Source organism: Chlamydotis macqueenii, chromosome Z, assembly GCF_036417535.1.
Source record: "Chlamydotis macqueenii isolate bChlMac1 chromosome Z, bChlMac1.mat, whole genome shotgun sequence".
NCBI lineage: Eukaryota > Metazoa > Chordata > Aves > Otidiformes > Otididae > Chlamydotis > Chlamydotis macqueenii.
In genome coordinates, this window is record NC_141593.1 from 59,252,397 (window position 1) to 59,276,705 (window position 24,309).

At 35.3% G+C, this 24,309-nt stretch overlaps 1 protein-coding gene across 1 annotated transcript in view; it reads left to right on the forward strand.

The window, feature by feature from the left end:
- Positions 1-24,309, forward strand: part of MAN2A1 (mannosidase alpha class 2A member 1) — a 115,984-nt gene that overhangs the window by 30,439 nt on the left and 61,236 nt on the right. The window contains exons 4-9 of the mRNA XM_086769882.1: positions 5,956-6,127; positions 7,839-7,966; positions 9,489-9,662; positions 11,996-12,182; positions 17,550-17,727; positions 21,795-21,997. Of these exons, the coding sequence (XP_086626008.1) occupies positions 5,956-6,127; positions 7,839-7,966; positions 9,489-9,662; positions 11,996-12,182; positions 17,550-17,727; positions 21,795-21,997 (1,042 nt within the window). The remainder of the gene's footprint in view (positions 1-5,955; positions 6,128-7,838; positions 7,967-9,488; positions 9,663-11,995; positions 12,183-17,549; positions 17,728-21,794; positions 21,998-24,309) is intronic.

The window sequence follows — 24,309 nt, forward strand, 5'->3', positions numbered from 1 at the left end:
GTTGGTAGTGATGATTTTGGTAATGTCTTCTCATTAAATTACTTAAGAATTGAGACTTGTGAGCTTTGAAGTATATGTGTGCGGCAGATCAGAGTATTTTATTGCTGAATGTAGTTGTATGTACAGACCTAGTGCAAGCATTATTTAAGTGGAATTGAAGGAGACTAAAATAAATTTTCCCTCCTCCTATCTGCCCCACCTTCCCCCCCCAGTTTCTGCATAACCAAAAATGAAAATGTATGTAGAAGTGTATGTACATGTACATCAGGTTTAAATACAACTTCTTAACACTTCATGAATTATCTATAACATTGGTAACTTTACCTTACTAGCACTCACATTAACTCCTTTTTATTATTTAAGACTGCTTCGGTTTCTGAGGAGGAAATCTGTATAGCCCTATGAAATTAATTGCAGTGTTAAGATAAAAGAAAAAGGCATTAAAGTTTGATACTGTTAATATTCCATGGAGTTTCAGGTTTGTTTTCTGATGACCAGATCTGGATATGGTTTTCAGGTGATTTCTTAGTTTTCCTAGCGTGTTTGGAACAGGACTATTACAGAGATCACCCTTTTAATTCCCGATCAGTAGAAATTTTCTTCCCATTTTAGTTCTGAGGGAAGCAGATTTGATATGTGTGAAAGAGAAATTGACCTTGCATTGTGTAAGCATAACACATAAGAAGTCTATTTGTAATTTTCAGAGTACCTCATCATTCATGACAGATTTTGCTTTTGGTGAAATGTACAATCATGAGTTTTTAAGCTATGCTTATGAAATTAAATGTGATAAATATGAAATTATTCTTGTGGTCCATTAAGCAGAGATCTCTTGCAAGTTATTGTGCCATTGGAAAAGTAAACACACTGACGTACTTACTTAATATCAGTGTGTTTCCTTCTACCTAAATGACTTGACTTCAGATAATATTTTTGGAGAACAAGAGGCTCATCTTTTATTTATCTTCTTTTGAATCAGAATGAATGCTTCAACACAGCGATGTTCCAGGTGGCTTTCCATCTTATTCTGGTTTATACAATACCAAATAGAAAACTGAAGAACTATTTTAGGCTACTTTTAGTTTTCATTTTGAGAAAACCTTGCCTGAGAGACATTGTTTCTCAGGTTTTTTTTCACAGTCTTGGCTAATGAGCCATTCATCTTTACTGAAAAGATACTTCTTTTTGGTGAAACTGGCACTGAAGTTTTATGTCAGACCTTAAAATAAGGGAATTTTTAAAACTACTGAACCTATAAAGGAGCTAATGCTAAATTCTTTCCATGTGCAGTTGTACTTGCTAAAATGTAAGTTAAAACTTAGCTTTTTGATTTATTTCTAGTATTTGCATTATTGTCATTATTGTGTGCCTGTGTATGATCAGTTAAACACATATACTGTACTTAAGTTCTACAAGCACTGATAAGAACTCATGATTACATGAATTTCTTGTTTGTGTTTTTAAGAACAACTTTTACCATTGCTGCATCACAGGTTATGTGGAGCATGGATGTTATTAAGAGCCAACATATCTTCTTTCAGCTTATGATTCTTTTACTTTGTTAGCTATGAAAACAGTTACCTAATTGTGTCTTCTTCCGGGAACTAGTTAGTTGAGAATTAAGCATAACTGTTAAAAAAACAAAACAAAACCAAACAAAAAACAACACACACAACTTTTTTTACTAACTTGAGTCTACATTTTAAAAATCCAAGAACTGAATTTCCACTAATTTTGGTGCAAAGAAACATAGAATAGAAACATAGAACGGTTAGGGTTGGAAGGGACCTTCAAAGGTCATGAAGTCCAACCCCCCTGCAAGAAGCAGGGACATCTCCAACCAGAGATTGCTTTTATTTTCTGGAAAGCTCTATAATGCTAGATAAATTCAATAGTTTTATTTAATACTGCCATAAATTAATAAATTACTAAAGTTTCTTAGGTTGCAGGAAGCAGCATTGATATGTGAATTTTAGACTCGGTGAAAAATATTATGATCTTTTGTAAAGTAAATCAGGGGTGCAAACTGCCCTCAAAAAATGCATTAATCTAAGAGGGGATAGTATTCCTGACATTCAGTAGATCTGCCTCTTTGTTAAAACAGATTTAAAGAGAAACCGGAAGTTTTTTTTAAGGACTCTTTAACCCTGGACTGTGACTTAGAATCGTAGAATTGTTAGAGTTGGAAGGGACCTTTAAAGGTCATCTAGTCCAACCCCCCTGCAAGGAGCAGGGACATCCCCAACCAGATCAGGTTTCTCAGAGCCCCATCCAACCTGGCCTTGAATGTTTCCAGGGATGCGACATCCACCACCTCTCTGGGCAACCTGTTTTCCAGTGTTCTACAACTCGCATGGTAAAAAAAATTTTCCTAATATCCAATCTAAATCTACCTCCCTCTATTTTAAAACCACTACCCCTTGTCCTATCACAACAGGCCCTACTGAACAGCCTCTCTCCATCTTTCTTGTAGGCCCCCTTGAGGTACTGGAAGACCTCTATAAGGTCTTCCCAGAGCCTCCTCTTCTCCAGGCTGAACAGCCCCAACTCTCTCAGTCTGTCTCAGATTTATTGTAGTAGGCAATTGAAAAGACTTTTTTTTTTTTTTGTTTTATTTCAACAGTTATTTCTTTTGTCTTTTGGTTTAAAATTACAAATGTCAAAAACCTCAACAACCTTGCAGTGTAAGCAGTGTAAGCACATGTAAGCAGTGCACAAACTACTCTTGGTAGTAATCATTTCATGTTTTCAAAGTTGATTTGTTGTTCTTGTCATGATCAAATTGTAAAGTGCTTTTACTTAATTAGGTTACTTTTTAAATAATGCTATTCTGTCAGCTTCTATTCTGATTTTGTCCTGAAAATTTGCCTGTTTCTCTACAACTGTTACTTAACTGCTAGGACAGAAGAATACCTTTCTCTCGTGCAAGGAGCTGGTAGAGGTTCAAGAAGGAAATTGCTCTGGAAAGTGTAGACTGGAATAGTGGCAAATCAGTTAATGAAATGCTTCGGGATTTTTTACATAGCAATGAAGTGTATTTGGACATGATTCTTGGGAGTCTGCTATTGACCCAAGAAGCTTTACACTAGCAAAGTGGGGAAAAAAAAATGAAAAAATGGACAACTGCATGATGGTGATAAATCTCAGAATGGAGGAGAAACAATCAAGTTTCCCCACTTTTGTGGACAAACATGAGTGAGACAATCAAAAGGCAGGCAGCTTAACAGTGTGTACCCTCTATTGCTATCACATGTGCTGGCTGAAAATGCAAGTAGCTGGCAAAATCCTGATTACTCACTAAATCAAGACTTGCATAATGATATTAAAGATAGTATTATTCTTTTGTTTACATTTTTATATTGACCAAGGTCCTTATGTAGATTTAAACCAACAAGTGTTATTGTTCTGATACTAGCATATTTAGTTTTGGTAGTTGCAGCACTTTTTCCATGTGTAAACTGTATTTGTATTGAAAGCTTCCTGATCCAAATAGACTGATAAACCTTTTCTTTCAGTTTGGCATCAAAGCTCGTGGAAGGGCTGGAAGGTATGTCCTGTGAGGAGCAACTGAGGACTCCAGGTTTTTCTGGTTTAGAGAAAAGGAGGCTGAGGGGTGACCTAATTGCTCTCTACAGCTTCCTGGGGAGTGGAAGTGGAGAAGGAGATGCTGATCTCTTCTCCCTGGGATTTGGTGACAGGACACTTGGGAGAGATTCAGAGGTGGGAGGTTCAGACTGGACGTTAGGAAACATTTTTTTTTTAATTTTTTTACTGAGAGGGTAGTCTAACTCTGGACCTGGCTACCTAGAGAGATAGTTGATGCCCCAAGCCTGTCAGTATTTAGGAAGCATTTGGACAATAGTCTTCATAACATACTTTAACTTTTCATCAGCTTTGACCAGGCATTTGGACTGGATGATTGTTGTACACTCCTTCTGACTGAAAATACTCTGTTCTATTCAGAAATAAATGTACTTAAATGCAAGATGCCAGACACACGGTATCAGAGGACTTTCTGTTGGCTTGCAGCTAGTTCTGTGAATACTTGTAAATATTTCCTAGGACTTCCTGAAGTATGCTAAGTTCAGTGTCTAACCATGTTATACCCTTCCTCTGTAGCTTAATAAACTGGATATATTAAACAAAACAACCTCTAATCATAAGACTGCTCTTCCTACATCATCATGCATTCTTATGCTAGCTGCTTTGTCATTTAGCGCTGTGCTCCTTTATTTAGGTTGGTTTATCAGTTTTTCAGGAATGTTTAAGAAATCTAATTCAGTCTAAGTTTGCTTTTATTGCTGCAATATAAAAATCTGCTAAAATACTTTGCTGTTATGCTGCATTTCTGTATAGAAAAAGCATAGGATGGTTTTAGTTAATCCTCCGTGTCATGGTTTAACCCCAGTCAGCATCCAAGTACCACACAGCGGCTCACTCCCCCTCCCCAAGGGACAGGGGAGAGAACTGGGATGAATAAAAAGCTCGTGGATTGAGATGAAGACAGTTTACTAGGGCAGCAAAGGAAAAGACAATAATGTATATATTAAAAAAAGATAATAATAGGAGTAACATTATGAATAATAAAATACACAAAACAAACGCACAATTTCTAACCACCGATGACCAATACAGCCCATCCCAAGCAGCAGTCATGGAATGAAAAAAAAACCAAACCCTGAAAACGATCTTGGAATGATTCCAAACAGCGAGAGAAGAGTGAGCCGTCTGACCGACCCACCCCCACTTATATACTGTGCGTGACATTTATGACATAGAATACTCTCTTTGGCTGGTTTGGATCAAGTCTACTGCCTATACCACAAAATATTGAAATGTAGATGCATGCGATAGGACCAAATTGTAATGTCACTTGCATTTTTCAGTAGTTACTCTGTTGTATATGATACCTCCTTAAACTCAACTGCTGATTCCCTTTTGGAAGCACTTGAATGAAATGCTTATACATGACGAGCTGCAATGAAAAGTAGTAATATGCCAGTTGTGTATTAAGTAGACAGGCTTATCTGCTTCTGTTTTTCAGTTGTTCTTACAAAAACAACATATCCCTTCCAGGTTCTGGGAAGGAAGATGCATTTACTTTCTTATGCAAGGTTTTAGGAAGAGGTTAAAGATTTTTATGGAAGACTGCACCATGAAGGCTGAACGTGTGGTTAAAATTGTTTTTTTTTGTTTACTCTGCGTCTCAAAGATCTCTTCTCTAATGGGCGATGCAGCTAAAACATATTTCTTTTTTCAGTCGTTGCTGACAAATTCCTCCTTTATAAATGATGCTCAACATGTGCTGCAGGGCTTATGCTGCTTCGTTTGTACTAGTTTTGTTTCTTTACCCTCAGGATCTGTGGGATACCATTAATGGCTCTTAATTTTCTCCTCAAGCTGTAAGTGTAAGATGCTGCTAGTAAGGATTTTCGTTCAGTTGTTTTACATGAAGTAGGAAGATGGGGTGCTTAATAACTTGAAAGAAGAGATAAAACATTGAGGGAAAGATTAGAGGATGTTGGGGGTTTGTGTTTTGGGAATAGGGCTTGGGCTGGGAAGGTGATCTGTTAGTAGACACTGCAGTCCCCTTAATATGAGAGATGAGGAAACCTAGGGGAGGCTGTCAAGTAAGATCAATTTGCAGATATGTCCATCTTCCTTTTTGACTACTTAATTTATGCCTAAATTAAAAAAATAAATTCCACAGTTCTTTAAAAATGTGTATTCTGTTGCTCAAAGTAGAAAGACAAATCTTCTGTATATTTATACCTTTAGGAAATAAAACTTCTAAACTTTATTAAAATAAAGAGAGTTTAGCACTTCAAACTATCCACAGCATGTAAGGTTTAGCTTTTTAAGAAAAGTTCACTTAACTTTTTGTAGGGAGTGAGAAGAAGGCAAGTTTCTAAGGCTGCTGAAAGCAACTTAAATTTCATGTTCTCTGTTTCTTAGGTTGGTTGAAGACTTTCGATGATTACTTCAGAGATCAGACACAGCATATCTTAAATAATATGGTTATAAAACTGCAAGAAGACAACCGAAGGAAATTTATGTGGTCTGAGATTTCTTACTTTTCAAAATGGTGGGATGGAATAGATATCCAAAAAAAGGATGCCGTTAAAAGGTTTGAATACTGAACTATTTCTTGTCTTCTGTGTGGCATGTTCTGAGATGTTGTATTTTTGTCTACACTGTATGTACACTTGTGATTTTGCTTTGTGATGCAGAATTGCTGGAATAATTGATTACTCGAGTTCTGGTTTTTTTTGGGCTTGGTTCAGTTTTTTTCCAGTTACAAAATAAAAATCCGTTTAGAGAAGTGAAGCAAAATTACTGAGTTGCTGAAAAAATTCACTGAAAGTTTTGATGTACAGCCATGAAAATGTTGTTCAAATTGTGATGGAGTTGTGACTATAGACTTTATTTGAAGTCACATTATTTGTATTCCACTGCCAATACTTCAATCTTTCATATTAACTATTTATATATGGTATTTTTTTTCTTCAGTTATGACACAATTATGAAATTAGATTTTTTTGGTTTTACATGTGTGTTTTTTATAAACATGCAGCTGCTTAAATGATAAGGTAGAGCAGACTCTAAACCTTTGCTCTTCCTAGTTTTCTTTAAAAGCACAAGTCAAAATGTAATACAGAAGTAAGGTTTGCCTAGACATTGAGATGAGAAACCATTCTGCTTGAATAAACTTGAAGCAAGGATCTATTTTGGAGTTTCTAAAAAAGGTGGGATTTGGGTTTTTTTTAATTTTTTTTGTTTTACTTTGCTTTAAGAAAGGATCCAACGGTTCTTAGCTCATCTCTGTGATGCCCTCCTTCTCATGCCCTCTGTCACGATGCATGGGTTGCAGTACACATTAAGGCTATGAGAGCCTCACAGCTGCAAAGGTTAGGTAATGCTGGAAAGCTTGGGAATGACAAAAAACTATCTGTTTAGCAATTTATGTACAATGCATGAACATTATAGCACAGCTGTTTTTTGAGATTAAAAAGATCCCTAGGAACACAATGAACAGTAGATGATAGTCACTAGGGAGCTATGTCCTTTCGTGAGGGAAAAATCAAGTATTGGTTGAAGTGCTGTAAGACTTACAGAAGCTGAAATGGAGATTATTTTTACCTTATGTTTTTCGTTACTCTTGTGAGTATTATCTATAATGTGACTAAGTTTTGATAAGTTTACTGTATTTTTTTTTAAATTCATGAAACATTTATATGCTAGTGTACAATATAAGTGCTTGAAATTTCATTATTCAACTGTAGAGACCACTTAATGCTGGAAGTATGATCATTATGTTCACTAACATCTTAATAGAGAGACTGGATCATCCTGTGATCTGTTTCAAGAAGGCATTTTAATGAGTGAGATGGTCTGAAGCCTTTATAGCTACAATAAACTTCTAAGCTCTATCAGCTCTCTAAAACAATAAAAAGAATGGTAGATCAAAGATGGGGAAATAGTAGTAATGCTTGACATGTGAGATGTCTAGGCATTTCACTCAGTTGGCCTTCTGTACTGTGGCACATACACCTTAATTTTGTAGTCTATGCTGGAAATATTAAAGAAAAATGAAATATTGTGGCACATGAAGTAGAGCTGGTGGTTTTTGTTGCACAGAGACATTAAAAATTTCACTGTTCATGTGTTCATTCTTCCCCTGTTTGATTAAAGAAATGTAGTTCAGTGATGGAAGTAGCACAAGCAGTTTGGATTCTGGCGTTGTGTCCCTCGTCAATACCTATTGGGTATTCAGAAATTGATTTATAAGAGTATATTTTCAAATGCAAGTTTCTGAAAACAATTTGTGTATTTTTCAGGTTAATAAAAGATGGACAGTTTGAAATAGTAACAGGAGGATGGGTCATGCCTGATGAAGCCTCTCCTCATTATTTTGCTTTAATTGACCAACTGATAGAAGGACATCAGTGGCTAGAAAAGAACCTTGGTATGTAGCTTGATCTAAAATTTAGCTGTATTGATACAGGAGATGAATTATAAAATGCTTTTTTTTTTTTATTTCTGAAATACTTAGAAGGTTCTCTTTACTCTGCTTTCCTGAAACATTAAATAGACCACTTCTTGAAAGCTATAGAATTGAGTCTACTATTTGCAATTACTGTTTGCATGTAGATGTTTCTAGATGAACTGTATTTAAACAATTTTATGTCATAACATTTTGTCTTGACCAATGAAAGATGTGCATAGTATATTGGCATAATAAAGTATAACATTAAATCATGCTGAATTGTAGATCACATGCCTCTGGTATCACAAACAATTTCCGATTGCTGTTTCTATTTTTTTCAGAGAAGCCTTAAAATAACTTAAAAATTTATACTCTTTTCATGTATTTGGATCTACTCTGCAGGCTGTGTATTCATTAAGTTCTGTTATGTAAGACTTCCGAAAAAGTAAATATGAAATTTAGCAGTAGTTGTTGTAGCAGTAGTAGTCATAAAATCTAAACCCATTGTGATGCTATGATTGGTTTAAAAAAAAAAAAAAAGAAGACTGACTCATTTGCTTTTGCAACTTTGAGGAATTACTGACTGCAAGTAACATCGGCTATACCGTTTTGGTCGCTTCGGGAGGTTTGTTTTGTTTAGTTCTATAAGTAGAGATAACCTTTTTTATATAGGAAGATACTTGTACAGTGATTTTAATAATAAGTTAACATTACTTCATCCATTTAACTGAAAGTATTTTAAAAAGCTATTTTACTGTGTTTTTCTTAGATTGCAATTTTCATAAACATAGTGTGACATAATTAAGAGATGGGAGGGAGGGAAGACCTAATTAAAGGATAATGCTTTCCCTACTGTATTTTTGGTAGGACTGTAAAAATGTGCCTAAGGAACCATGTTGAATCAGTTAAACAAGAGTTAGATATAGCTTCTTTATTTGCTTGTATGAAATTCCATGAAATGACAATATTAATCAATACGATTCTAATGATTGCCAACCAAATACAAGAAAAGTTAGTTCCAAAGCCAACAAAGGTTAACATTATTTAAATTACAGTGAAAATTCAACATGCTACAGCATCAATCTATCTCCATCCATTCATTTTCTTTCAACTTTCTTTTACAGTAGTAACATTCGTAAACTACTTAAAGTAAAAAAGGAGATGTATTTAATTGGGGTTCCATGTAAAGGTGCTTGAGACACAGTTGAAATAGTGTAACAATGTAGAGAAATCTCAGGTTTTTATATAGGTGGGCAGAATAGCTTGCCATCAAGACATTTGATTTTTATTTTTTTTTTCCTGTTAATTATTTATCTGTTTAATTCTAGCTTGTTCATTCCAGGGTGTGTTCTGCAGGAGGCTTAATACTCAGCTGTATATTTTAATTTATCTTCTTGGGAATTTTTTCTTTAGTACTCTGATTTGAATTATATTGATATAGCTTTCTTTGAGTGAAAAGGAAAACTTTCTTCCCTTTTTATTTTTTTTCTTTTGTCAACAGGAGTAAAACCAAAGTCTGGTTGGGCAGTCGATCCTTTTGGGCATTCACCAACAATGGCCTACCTTCTGAAACGCACAGGATTTTCCAATATGCTTATACAAAGAGTTCATTACTCAGTTAAAAAACATTTTGCAATGCAGAAGACGCTAGAATTTTTTTGGAGGCAGAACTGGGGTATGTGATTTTCCATTATGTAAATTTATTTTGTTAATTTACACAGGTAAAATATGAAGAGAACTTGAATAAATACTATGGAAATCTTTACAGACCAACCAAGTTGTTTACAGAAGTTAGCCTAGACTTGAAAATTTTAGACTTGCAGTTCTGTTAAAAAAAGAAAGTATCTTCATCTAGGTTAAATTTCGAAGAATTTTTTTTTTTTGTTAATAACAGAAAGAGAATGTGAGTACCTGTGTCTTAGGAAAGGAGTTAAATACAAAAACTGTATTATTGCTGTTGTTCTTCTGATCTTCTTCTTTATTCACTTTTATTTGTGTTTTTACTTTCTTTTATTTCCTTTCTCCCACATTCCTTGCAAGTATATATATAAAAAGTAAGTGGGGTGGAATATTCTTTTTCCTTTTCTTCCTCCTGCTCCTACTATATGGAAATTAAGTGAAGGAGAAGGAACATTTCTCTTGGAGAGGGGAAAAAAAAAAAATGCTAAAAGTAAATATTTGAAGATGGAGAGATCTGTCTTGTTTATGTTCCTACTAAGGAAAAAACTTTCAAGCAACTGGTTTTCCTCAGCTGGTGTAACAAATTAGTGTCATTAGTTACAGTAGCTTTCTGTAGACTTGAAATTTGTAGATTATCTGTAGTCAGACAATAGTTCAAAAACATTTCACCATTTTAATTTTCAATGAAAGTCTCATCTAAAACCTTATTCCTAGAATAAATATAATTGTTTTTTTTTTATATTATTTGTACAATATAGAGTATGAAAGCTTTCTTAGGTAATGTAGTAATTATACCTTAGCAAACTGATGTGTCGGTAAATGAATATACTTTTCTATAAGAATATTTTTTTTGCTTTGTACCGTACCAGCATTGCAATAAGCTGTATGATGAATCTATGTAGCTGAGGTTTTGGTCTTTCCATTTTTTCAAGAAAGCTGATATGTCGCTGCTTTGTCAATACAGGGTCAAACAAACATATTTAGTACTTATTGTTGAAAGGTGGTGTTCCTCTGTGTTTTTAATTGGAAGAAGGAGGGTATTCAGAGAAAGCAATCTGCTGCACAGGTAAACTTGAGTTGAGGAAAACACACCACTGTGAAAGAATGTGTCAGATACTGACACTTCAGAGATTTTTTTTCTTTGAATGTTGATGTATGCCACTCAGTGTACAGAATACTTAACTGACAGACCTTTTTCCTAAATAGTTGCATACCTAAATCATGTGTGTGATATGGTCTAGAGTTTGAGTTTCAAAACAGATCACATATCAAAGATCACTGCACACTCACGATGTGGTACCTGTGAGAAATAGAACTCCTGAGGTTGAAAAATAAATGGAATATTAACTTTTCAGTAGTAAGTAAGTAGTAGTAAAATAGGAGTTTTTAAACAAAAGGTCTTGATTGGAACTGTGAAGACTTACCTGTTAAGACTTTGAAGAGTATTTTCATATGTATTGTTGATATACTTAAGAGCCACATTCTGTGGCACATCTACAGCATTAATGCCTTTCTTTCAGCATGAAAATACTTTAAGTTGTTAGTGCTGGAGATAGGTAACCAGCATTTAGGGTTTTTACCAGATGAGTAAACCTAAGGTTCTGTTTAGTCCTGTGAGAACTTCACGTTCTTTTTAAAGTTTAATTTGTAAAGACCTTCTTTTAAGACTTGACAAAACATGTGTAGGTCTGCTTCTGGTGGGTTAAAATTTAGGGAATTGGTTGACTAGGTGCAAAAGTTAGGATTGTGAAGATGGTCTCAGAAGTCCATTGAGTTCTATGTAACTCTGTGTACAAGCACACGGAATCTATCTACAAGTACGTAGAATCATACTGTCAATATATTGAAGTTATACATTCAAGAAATTACTGCTAAAGCTAACAATTTCAAATGATGTGCTAATGAAGTAATGACAGCAGAGTTTTTGGTTTGGGTTTTTTTTGGTTTTTTATTTGGTTTTTTGGAGGTCTTTTTTTTTGTTTGGTTTTGATTCACTCAAAGTTCAAAAGATGAGTTTTATTCAGCTCTAAAATTCTGGCAATAATGAGGTTTATCTGGGTAAAGAAAAACCCTAACGTTTTGTTCCTGTCTTTCCCAGTCAGCTAGTGCTTGATTGGAATGTTTCAATCTTGGTTTTATCTGTCGTTTTAGCCTCTTTGTGTGTAAGGTACGAACAAAGGGAGACTCCAAGTGTGGATATTCGCAGCAAGGACTTATCTTGATGTGATGTTTTAATACAATTTTTGGATTAAGAACATGGAACTGATTTTGTTTTTGCAAATCTGAGACAGTTTATTTTAAAGTTGTGGTCTATGTATTTAATTCCAGATTTGGGATCCAGTACAGATATCCTTTGTCATATGATGCCTTTCTATAGCTATGATGTTCCTCATACTTGTGGTCCGGATCCGAAAATTTGCTGCCAGTTTGATTTCAAACGTCTTCCTGGAGGAAGAGTAAGCTGTCCATGGAGAGTTCCACCAGAAGCAATTCATGCTGGAAATGTTCAACACAGGTAGTTTTTACATGTTTTGCAAGGGAATAACTTTAAAAAAAAATGTTGCTAGTCAAAGATGATACCTAGCATAGAGTGGTGAATTTATATAGTTCTTAAAATAAACTAGTTGTAGAAAAATAATACCTGTTACTTAACCTAGTGTTTGCTTGTAAGTTCAGAACATAATAGACAGTGAAATTTGAAGATAGGTTATAATTAAAAGAAGATGAATGTTTTTTTTCTTTTCCTTTCATGATACATGAGTCTAACTATTATTGTCTCTGAATGCTAGGTAGAACATAGTCATCTGAGGCCTTAGGTAACCTGATCTAGTGGACAGTGTCCCTGCCCAGGGCAGGGAGGCTGGAACTAGGTTACCTTTGAGGTCTCTTCTGACCCAAACCATTCTATGATCTGTTTGGTTATAGTCATGGTACTGGTTTACTGTAGTTCTTGTGAATTTTATAAATAGACAATGATCTGTCTCCTGCCAGTGGGAGGCTTCAGGGACAGCGTGGTGTATTATGCAGTAACTGTAGATAGTGAGATATTTCCTGTGATATATCCCTGCAAAACTTGGCAATCTGTGGCCTGGGTTTCCTGAAGTGGACACTTTAAGTGAATCTGAGACCCATGTCTTATATGTCAAGGGATGGGGAAATTATATTAACCTCAATTTTATTTTCTAAATAGAAACACTGAGTTATTTTACCACAAGTAAGAATCAAGTATATAATTTTACAAAACTACTTTTCAATTTTGTGAGGAGGAGAAAAAAAAAAAAAGACAGAAAAAAAAAAAAGGTAAAATAGAACTGCTAAAGGTTTTTCCAGAAAAATGTTGTATTCCATGGTCCTTTTAAATATCTGCAGGCCTTCAAACCGTCCCCAAGTTCAAGAGTTAGAAATGTAGGTAGCTGTTTACCATTACTGCAAATTGCTGAGTATAACAATGTATAAGGATAGTAGGGTGACTTCTTGGTTCTAATCTTGATGCTGAAGTTTTGAAATGATGACGTGTTGGTTGTCTGCATGCCCTTTTTCTGAGGATGAATTTTGCCAGGCATCTTGAAAACTTCACTTTTTTCGTAAAATTCAGTTACAAAATCTTACAGAATATAAAACCAAAACAAAACAGAATACATCACAGTTGTTGTATTTTAAAGTAGAAATTAGAATGGTGATAAGAAAAGGTAATTTTCTTTAAAAGCAGAAAAACGAAAGCTGAAGATGACGGGAGAACGTTAGAGCTAGTAAAAGAATCATTGTGATACACCTAGTGTTTATCAAATGTGAAGGAAAGCTGTGTCTTTAAATCAAAGTTGTGAAAAGAAAAATCTTGAATATGTATCACGATTAGCTGAGACAAATATCTGTAGAAGAGTAACAGCTTGTTTAACAGATACCTGGAACATATACGCTGTAAATAGAATTCTGAGAGCCTGCTCAGAATGCTTTTTCAGGTTTTTGGTTTTTTTAATTAGATCTTAATTTATCCCTGCACTTCCAAGATGCAACCTTTGCCTAACAATCTACATTAGACTTTGTAAAATAAATGGTTCTTTCACCATGACATATGAAATCAAGGAATAAAAGAAATGTGGCAGGTATGTAGTGAATATATGATCAAGTTGAAGAGGTCATAATCTCAATATGATCTCTGAAACCATACCACAGGAAGTAGTGTTTTGCAGAAGAATGCTAAAACCACTACTTGTATTTTACGAAAAAGAAAAAGTTGGGATATTGTAGGCAAACAAAAACTTCTGTTATCTGACCTCCATGACAACACAAGTTTTACAGTTGTTATGATGGGGAGATATATGAGATACAGAAGTAATTGGAAAATCTATCTTTACATCATAAGCTTTCCAAGGTTAAAGGTTTGTGTCACTAATTAATCTGTCTCTCATCTCTGATTGCTTTCTTTTTTAGGGCTGAGAAAATATGGGAGATCTACACCACATAGATCTGAAAAAAGTATTTGATATGTGCTTGATTAGTTTAGAGGCGAGGTTTAGATCACTGACCTGTTTACAATGCTAAAGCTGACACAAAATTGATAAAACACAAATCTTGAATACTCAGCTGGAACTGTTGATTTCGATACTATTATGGCCATGTATATATACTGAAGACGTATTTAATTGAAAACCTAAGACTAGTTGCTATTGGATTTATCATTGCCTTGCTACTTCAGTTGTGATTTAGTAGGAAGGCATGAAATGGCAGCCTAATTGAAAGCCTATACTTGTTTAATTACACTTCATAACAGATTAGGTTATAAAGATAGTTGCACTCGCCCTGTTTTGTGGCTGCATCTTTATCCATATGTTTAAATACTGAAGTTCTAGCTTTTCACACTGGCAAGAAAAAACAGCTGTTGTTTTTTTCCCTTGAATGGGGATGAGTTGTTATGTTAGAGGAAGCATAGCTTGTTTTGGTGTATGTCTCTCTCTCTCCCATGCATGAAAATAGGAAAGAATCTGCACTGCAAGTTATATGCTTCAGAGAAAGAATGGTAAATGGACTTTCACCTTCACCCCCTACTGTTCAAGAGCCCAGTTTTTGCTTACAGCTTTTTTCTTTATCATTGCTCATATTGCACAATATGCAACTGGTGTTTAGAATTACATTGCTGATGTGGCATTGGTGGTTAATGTTTGTGATTGCCAACTTCAAGAATCTGAGGTTACCCTCTTACAAAGTAGTAATTCTGTCTGTATAGCTATCCTCTTCACAAAATTGCTTGAATAGAAAATTGCCAGTCCGCTAAATGTTTTGTTTGTTGAGATAATTGAGCAAAGAGTGAATCCCTAATGCTTCATGTGCAGTATGGACTAAAGGAACTGTGAAGCCATGACCACTGTCAAACCTGGACTTGCTATAGGTGCTGCAAAATTTCTTGTGATTCTCTCAGACTTTGTGTGGCTACTGCTCCTCCTTTGAGATAGGAAGAGGCAAAACCAGCCATGTTAATGAAATTTTTGTGTTAAAAGACCGTTCTGATATGAAGGGGTTTTCTTCATTTGTGAAGGGTCTTAAGCATTCAGTGATAATCTGCAATCTTCCCATAGAAAGGTGAAAAATATCCTTGATGCTGTTACTGACAATATACTGATATATATATAGTCTATATTGTGTGTGTATGTATATATACACACAATATACTGATAGACTTCAGTGTTGCCAGCTAAGAGTGCAGTTAAAGTTGTTCTGAGTATTGAAAACTACATATTGTGTCTTGTGTACAATTTGAACAACTTTTGATTGTATAAAACCAAATTTTTTTTTTCAGCCATTAAAATGGAGCTCCTGCTGACATGCTATATCTGTAATTACAGTGCTACAAAAGGTTTATAATGACTCATCTCTCTGGTTTTCAAGTTTTCATTCAGATAAACATGATAAGCATACATCAAAATACATCTAATACTGTCTTGCTGGGGAACCAGAAGGGGAAATCATTGATGAGAGTCTGGAATCTGTTTTTTGGTTGTTTTTTTCTTTTGGTTCTGGAAGTATTTTTCATCTTCAGCAGATTCTGTCTGGACCTCTCTGTTGACTTTCTCACACGTGTATGAAGTAATGATTTAGGTTGTAATTTGAGAGAAACTTAAAGGGGTGTAGGTGACTTGAGACATCTAACTTTTCTTTGGTGTTTTTGCAATTGAAACTGGTTTGCAATGGAGGAACATCCTGCTGCCCCCTTAAAAACACCTAATAATGATACAGTTAGAAGTACTTTGAAGAAAGAGAGAACATCCGTGATGAATTTTGCAGTGGATTTGGGAAGAAAATAGAGGAATTTGAAGAGAGATGTCCAAGTCAAATATCTTGTTAACTGTAACTTTTCCTGAAGTCTTGTAATAATAAAGTATGTTTCCAACTGTAGGCTATGTGTGGAAAATTTGAGTTAGACTGGCTTCTTAGAAGGTAGAATTACAAAGTTTTGTAGTGTGCCAATTGTTCAGTTAGCTGTGTGGAGAGGAAATCTTTAAATCAGCAACCTGTTGAAACTAATGGAAAGTACTGATTCAAGCATAAATACTTGCTAATCTGAATGATAAATCGAACTATAGACAGAGAGGGGGAAGCCACTAACTGCTTATATTCTAGCCTCCATACAGCTATGTGAATTCTTAACCAAATATGTTGTTGTGTCCCCGTTCTCCCTCCAGAATACAGTCAGATGTGTTTACTCAGTGCTTTTATAATCTGATAAACAAATAAACCCTGACTTGCAGGTCAAAAGAAATCTAGGTTTCAAATATATTGGACTAGATTCAATTCTCACATAAATGTTTATGTAACAAATCTTCAAGAGTATGAGTTAAAAGTAGATTTTGGTAGACTGTCTGTTAAAAAGACTTGTAGAAATGAAAAGCTCACTGGAATCCAGATTTTGCTGCTCTTTAAAACTTTATTCTCGTTTTCTTAAATATGTTACTATGGTTTGTACTCCCTACTAAAATTAATTCCATAACTTTAATTAGAGAGGACCAGCATCAGAAGATTTTGATAGTGGTTGTGATTGGGAGGGAGAAGGGGGGAAATGGACCTTTTCAGTAGTGCGGATATCAGACTTGTAACTTTTAATACATTGCTACATATTGACAGAGCTGATACTTTACCCATCAAAGAGTTAGTAGTTGCCAAAGGATAATCTTAATGCCCTTTTTTTTTCCTGTGTGTGCCTGTGTGGGGTTTTTGCTTGGGTTTTCTTTAAAAGCCAAAAGCAGAAAAGTGATGGATTTAATTTGTCAGGACTTGTGCTTAAAACTTAAGAGGGTGGCTGTAAGACGGGTAAGAAGCTGGCTGGAAGGGGAACAGTGATTATTAGTAGTGAACTTCCTCCGGAATTTTTTTTATTTTTTTATTTTATTTCTTTTTCCAAGGCTAGAGTTTCTCAAAGATTAATTTATGGGCAGTTTTTCTGTCAAGGACGTGAAGATATGAAGCAAAGTATCCAAGGGAATTACCAGAGGGGATGAGAAGAGCTTACTTATTATTGTAAATAAGGGCTGGAAAGGATTAGAGTTGTTATCTAAATATAAAGCAAGTAAACATAATTTCAACTGAAGGTTAGTTTTGGCACAGGAACAAATTGATGCAGACTGACCTACTGTTTGAGATGGAGCTTGACATGCTTATTGGAGGATTTAGGTAGCATAGTGTTTACAACAATAGTAGGTTGAATGTGGAGGCCCAGTGGGGGGAATTGCATCCAGCTTTTTGTTACAAAGTGAGATAGCAGAGTTTTGTTTGTCATGTTTAGTGTCACCCTAATGCACAATTTGCTGTCTAAGAATTGTTTCGTCAAATGCTGACCTTTATTTTTCCTGTTTGCTAAATTGCATTTTTTTTTTTTCTCCCTCCCCTCAAGGGCTTGGATGATTTTAGATCAATACAGAAAGAAGTCAAAGCTTTTCCGTACTAAAGTTCTGTTAGCTCCACTAGGGGATGATTTCCGCTATGCTGAGAGTTCAGAATGGGATCAGCAGTACCAGAATTATCAGAAGCTGTTTGATTATATGAATTCTCATCCTGAGTGGCATGTTAAGGTAAATACAAGACTTTTTCTGGTTTGTGGAGAAAACGGTATTTCTCCCTATTTTGAGATTCTTCATGGAAAAAAAAAATGTGGCTGTTCTTCCCCCCCCCCACCCGCACCAAACTGTGGAGCTTTATATATTATTCAACAGCAGATTCGTTTGTCTTGGCAAATTAGGGGGTTTTTTTACCTTTACTACCTCCTCTCTCTCCAAAACAAAAACTTTGCTATTCATAATATCTGCTTGAAAAATATAAACAGTATCCAAACTATATTATTTAGAAAACAGCTATTAGGTTTGACTGTTTTCTTAGTACTCCTGTTTTCACAGGCTTCAGGAGTTGTTATTTGAGGCTCACAGGCTTTGTTATTTAAAACTCTTGTATTTTCTTATTAGAAGTTCAAGCAAATTTTGTTGCTTTACTTGGATTCTCTTGGTTTTAAGTCCCAAAACAAACAAACAAAAAATCCTAGGAGGTATCATTGTTGGCACATGTTGTTGAATACAATTAAATCTAAGAGATTGACCTGGCTACAAAAGGAGTGAATATACTAACACAATTATCAGATGAAATATCACTTTAAATCATTAATTATACTTGAGTGTTAATATACACAGTCATACATTCTGATGTGTAAGCTAAGTACTTTAGAGTCTCCTGTACTATAGATGTTCTCTGTACTCAAACTTTTTCATCATCTTTTAACATGGGAATAAGAAATAGTGAATCACAACCTTGTTTTTTCTTTAATTTCACATGGGAGAGGAGTATTGCTGCTTTCACATCTAGGCTTTTAAAACCTTATCTAGTATCTTTCATACATTGTTTCTGTATGCATCATTTTTTCCTTACCTTTTCTGAGACCTCCCCTCGTTCCTCTAACTGCAGATTTGAGTAGTGCCTATGGTGTGTTAGTTCTTCCTGCTGACTTCTGGACTTCTATTCTGTGTAAGAAACATGATCTCTTGGGATCACACCTTATTCTGAGAGCTGAATTTTGCGTCTATTTCCTATGGGATGTGGGTGACATGTATATGAATGCCTACTGTGTCTTAGTGGAGGGAGATAAACCTGGAGAGTACTCTCTTAAATCTTTGAAGCTTGCTGTTATCACCAGATTTACTCCCCTCAAAAAAATAGATATAATGTGCAGGTAGTTACTCTTTGGATATTAACAGTTGCATACTTTCTGTAATCTCCATTCCTGCTAACCTGGGCTGGATGATTTCTTCTTTGGGGCGAAAACTGAACGCTCTAGCTCTGAGGTCACTCTGAGATCTTTAAGGACCACTCCTGTCCTGAGGCATCTGAACGATCCTTATCTGAAAGGTTCCGTTGAAACCGTTGTCAAGGACTCTAGAAATCTACTTCGTTGGCCCTGGCTTGCCCACATGGATTGCGAATCACACCAGCCCACAATGCCCTTGTAGAAGTATTCAACCCTTTTTCTCGTTCTTAATACTCATACAAAAGGTATGATATTCTCTGATTCAGCCACTTCATACCTAGAGTACTTTGCTCACCTGGAGTACTGTTGGCACTGGAGCATGTCTCCTTTTCATGTTATTTATTTAGTTGGGTTTTTTCTTTCTCTGGGGTTTTTTTTTGTTTTTTGTTTTTTTTTGAGAAGGGGGAGTTTGCTTATTTGTTGTTTGGTTTTTTTGTGTGTGTGTGTTTTTGGTATCTTTTGTTTTCAAACTGATGTCATTCATCCTTAGAAATAGGACCATAGGTTGATAGTTTTCACTCTGCTGCACTTTCCCCAGTGGACTGTAACTCCACAGGCAAGTAAGAGGTTATGCTGAGCTTCCTAAGGGTGTAGATTGTATAAAGGAAGAGTTCACATTTCTTGCTTAAGTGCTGAGATGCCTAGGATATTACTACTTACACAAGGGACTGCCTACTCTGGCTTACTGATCTTATGAGATTTACTCTTTCAGACAAATTTGAGATATTTATCTAGTGGATATGTCTGTTAGCACTGAGATTCTTATGCCAGCAACTGTTATATAGTCCTGAAAGTATGTGGTAGATTACTGTAAAAAATATCTATTTTGCTCTCAGGGAGTTTAATCTCTCTTTTGGAGGATTTTTTAACGTCTATTATGCATAAACTAAGCTGAGACTTCATATATGCCAGTAGAAGGATCTGCCAAGTTATTTCACTGTATCCACTCATGACATTAGAGTGAGTTTTCTTCAGCTTTGCTGGTTCCTCTGGTGAGGTTTTCTTCCTCTGATGCAACCCAGCATACAGAAGGGAGGTCACCTATACCTGATTTCTCTTGGTCCATTGATATTTATTTCTTTTTTTTTTTTTTTCCCTTCTAAGTTTTGTCTTGTACGTGTCTGTGATAGTGAGAGAAAAACCTAAGTGTCAAAGAAGTGCCTGAGGGATTTCTGTGGCAATATCTCTCTCTGCTTTACTGGCATTCAAAGGGGCAAGTTATCATACTGTATCCACCTAACAGATGCTTGGATCTTCTGAATGATTTTGAAGAGTGAATACTGTTTAGTTTTTTTCAATGTTGAAATAGCTTATATTTGTTGTCACAGTAATAGTCCTTATATTCTAAGTAACTTTTAAAAGATTATTACTAAAAGCTTGTTTTCAGATGTTGTAAATTGTATCATGCTACTTCTGTATGCTTGTTCTTAAAAATATCCCCCTGCGCCCAAAAAAGTGACTTAATTTAAATTTGAGAAATTATCGTTATAGTTTGTTATGAGGATAGGGTGGTAACGTGATCTTCTGTGCTGTTCCTACTTCCCTTAATTGTTTTTCTCCTGTCATTTGAAATCTGGTTTGCTGTGTATGCCTTCTTTAACAACATCTCTTGCTACTGGCAACATTGACATAAGTTCCTCTCCCTTTTTTATTTTCCCCCTTTTTTTGTACTCCTCAGGCCTGACAGTACCATCTTTTTACCTATCCTCTAAAGGGCTGTTAGTGCCTTACTTGTCTGAGCATTTTTAAAAATGACTAGAAGATAATTAATTTTTTGTACTTCCCTATGTTACATCTCTAAACACAATTTCTTTATATATAGTTTTTAAAAAACAGCTTCTGAAAGCAAATGCTAGGTTTTTTTTTTATCAACGGTTGTCTCAGGTCAAGTATATATTGGGGATCTGGAGCACAACAGAGTTAATTTTTAAAATGGTGGATTAAGAGAACTATGCTCTTGTTGCATTACATTAAGTTTCTTGTTTAGTCCAGGCATCTGTTTACATAATATCGAGATATTACTTAGCTCATGTATTGGAGACTTATTCATAAGACACAAAAAAATGCTTTGCTTATTTGTTGAGATTTAGCTTGTATTTTAGATACTGATTTATGTGTTAAATAAAAGTACTTCTTATTTCATGATTCACAGAATCACAGAATGGTTTGTGTTCAAAGGGACCTTCAAAGGTCATGTAGTCCAACCCCCCTGCAAGGAGCAGGGACATCTCCAACCAGATCAGGTTCCTCAGAGCCCCGTCCAGCCTGGCCTTGAATGTTTCCAGGGATGGGGCATGCACCACCTCTCTGGGCAACCTGTTCCCTGTGTTTCACCACGGTCACTGTAAAAAATTTCCTTGTATCTAGTCTGGATCTACTGTCTTTTAGTTTAAAACTGTTACTCCTTGTCCTGTCACTACAGGCCCTACTTTCCTCATCTTTCCTGCAAGCCCCCTTGAAGTATTCAAAGGCCACAGTAGCCTTCTCTTCTCCATGGAGCCTTCTCTTCTCCAGGCTGAATAACCTCAACTCTCTCAGCCTTTTTTTCATAGAAGAGGTGCTCCAGCCCTCTGATCATTTTTGTGACCCTCTGGACCCGCTTCAGCAGATTCATATCGTTTTTGTACTGAGTTGAAATGAAGTTGAAGTACTTTTGGAGGAGCTATTCAGCTTGTCTGAAAAATGTGCAGGGAAATTTTAAAGCTCTTTAGATAGGATTCATGCTATAATTCTGCTGGAAGAGTGGCATATTTCTGAAATGTATATGAAACCAAGCGTATTCATTCTCTTCGTATGTCTAAATAAAGAAAAGAGAACTATGTTATAGTAACTTTAATTTTCATTCAGGCCCAGTTTGGAACTTTATCAGATTACTTTGAAGCTCTGCGCAAAGAAAGCAATTTGGGTGAAAAGAGCAGCAATTCATTTTTCCCTGTTTTAAGTGGAGACTTCTTCACCTATGCAGACAGAGATCATCATTACTGGAGTGGATACTTTACATCGCGACCTTTCTATAAACGACTGGATAGAGTCCTGGAATCCTACTTGCGGTAAATACTGCCATCCAGTAAATTCGTAACATATGTCTTCGCACGTGGGAGAGATGACTGTAAATCTGTTGGGCAGAAGGAAAAATGGTTTTGAAATGTACAGTTTAAGTTTACTTACAATAAGGATAGCCTAAATGGACCTTAAACATAGCTCTTGTTACAAGTGTTAGTTGATATATCTGTTTTTTTTTTTATTAACTTCACAGAAATGCAACAGTATTTTTTCCACCTGAACAAATAAGTTGTTCTAAATTACTGTTCAAGTGATCAGCAAGTCCTGATTCCATGAAAAATGGCGGGTAGTGTGCTTTTTATTTCTGTTTTGGATCAGTCAGATCAATCTGTCGTTATGGCTATACTGTGAACTCTTTAAGAGAAATTCAAAGGTACAAATTTTACAAGGGTTGTTAGAGGCAGTTGAGAAGTAGTCAGGAATGCTGTGTGCCAAGTGATCTCAGACTGTAAAGTACTGCTTTCATGAGAAGTGTTTGCATCTTCTTTAAAGAAAATATTATTGCTGAATTTTGATTTTGAGTGGAGTACTTAAGTGGTTCTCCCTGGAGGCATCTGTAGGTAAGACATATTATAAAATGATTTAACTGTATTTTAAAGCTCCAGAAAGAAATATGGGACAGATGCATATGATGAAAACTCTGGACATTTAATCTGCTGCTAAAATGAGGAAACTGTTTCCAAAAGATTCTTCTTCAAGGGATCCTTAGTCAAAGGATGCTTTTTGTCTTCTGGAGGGATGCTTTAAAATACACCTATTGTAGTGCTTCTGTATGCTGTTAAGAGCTTTTTGTGCTAGACATGAACTTCTGTAATGCTGAGAAATCCTTCCTTAAGGATTTCTTACAATTTTTTTTTTGCTTTATTTTGTAATGGCTGCATGGAGACTTGAAGGGAAAATTCTGTATCTAAGAGACTGATGTACTGAATGGATCTGTAAAGCAGAATCAGTTATTTTTCTGAAAGGCAAAAGTGTTTCAAGTGTTGCTTATAGACAAAATGGATTTAAAATTAAGTTCTGGAAGGAGTGTGGACTGAAAATGTATTTACTGTGCAGCTTAATTGTAATGTTATTTCTTTTGACTTTAAGATTGTTACCTTGTTTAGGGACTTCCCTATTAAAAAAAAAAAAAGTTGAGGTGGATTGTGAGGAGGGAAATTTTATTGGGAACTAAATTTTTTTTTTGTCTTCTCTGCTTCATAGCTACAGTTGAGTCAGTGTTTAGTGGCTAAGCCAAATTTTTAGGAAAAGGTAAGACACTTTCAGACAGGCTTCATCCACTGGATGAATGTGCGTCTGATTCCTTTTTAACTACAATATACTTGTTTTCCTTTCAGGTTAAGCAGTAATACAACAAAGTATGAGGAATGCATAGATGTAGGAATTTGCACAAAGCAACATTAAAATCACAGACATTAAGCTTAAGTGCACTAGTAATTAAAAAAAAATAGGAATTATAACTTTCAACACCTTGATTTTGTGGGTACCTTGTAAGCAGTTATCTTACATGTAAGAGTAAAATCTTGTCCTATTGCTCAAATATTGACAATATGAAAATGAATGGAGCTGTTGTGTGCACAGTCTACCTTTCGGTTTACTTTGACACATGCTACTTTCAGTTTTTACATAATTGTCACCAATGTGATGCAGAAAGACAAAAGAGAGCACAAAGGTATTTTTCATGTAAGCAGTTAATTTCATTGCACAGTCTGAATCTCCAAGTTGAGAATGGTTTTGAAAGTTCTTGTACCTAGTTTAAATTTGAACACGTGGACTCAGTGACAACTTGGGTAAACGTAAGAGTTAACATATTTTATTTTATTTTATTATTTTTTTTAAGTTTTCATGCTTAGAAGTTAGTTTTACACTTATTTCAAGAACATATGCTATTTCACTTTCTTTGCTTTTTCTGACATTAGCCTGTATTTTCTTGGTTTCTTCAAACACTTGAGAAAGCTTTATTAAACCCAAATAAAGTTTGAAAAGGAATCTGTCACTTTACGGACTTGAAGAAACAACTGTAACATTTTAGGAAAAGGAGTGAGTGGAAAAAAGTTAACAGATAGTTAAATAGGATTTGTACAGGTGCCTTTGTTAAATATTCATGACTGGCAGTTATAGGGTTAGTTTTTTGTAAAATAATTTTAAATTCTTATAAAGCAAGTGAGAACCTAATGGTAATATTTTACTGCTAGGCTTTTGAATAAGGAGAGAAGGGCTCTGTGTTCTGTTCAATCTAAGGGTTTTTGAATCCAGTGTTCTCACCATTCAGGTGAATGTATAGTAAGTAGGTACATGA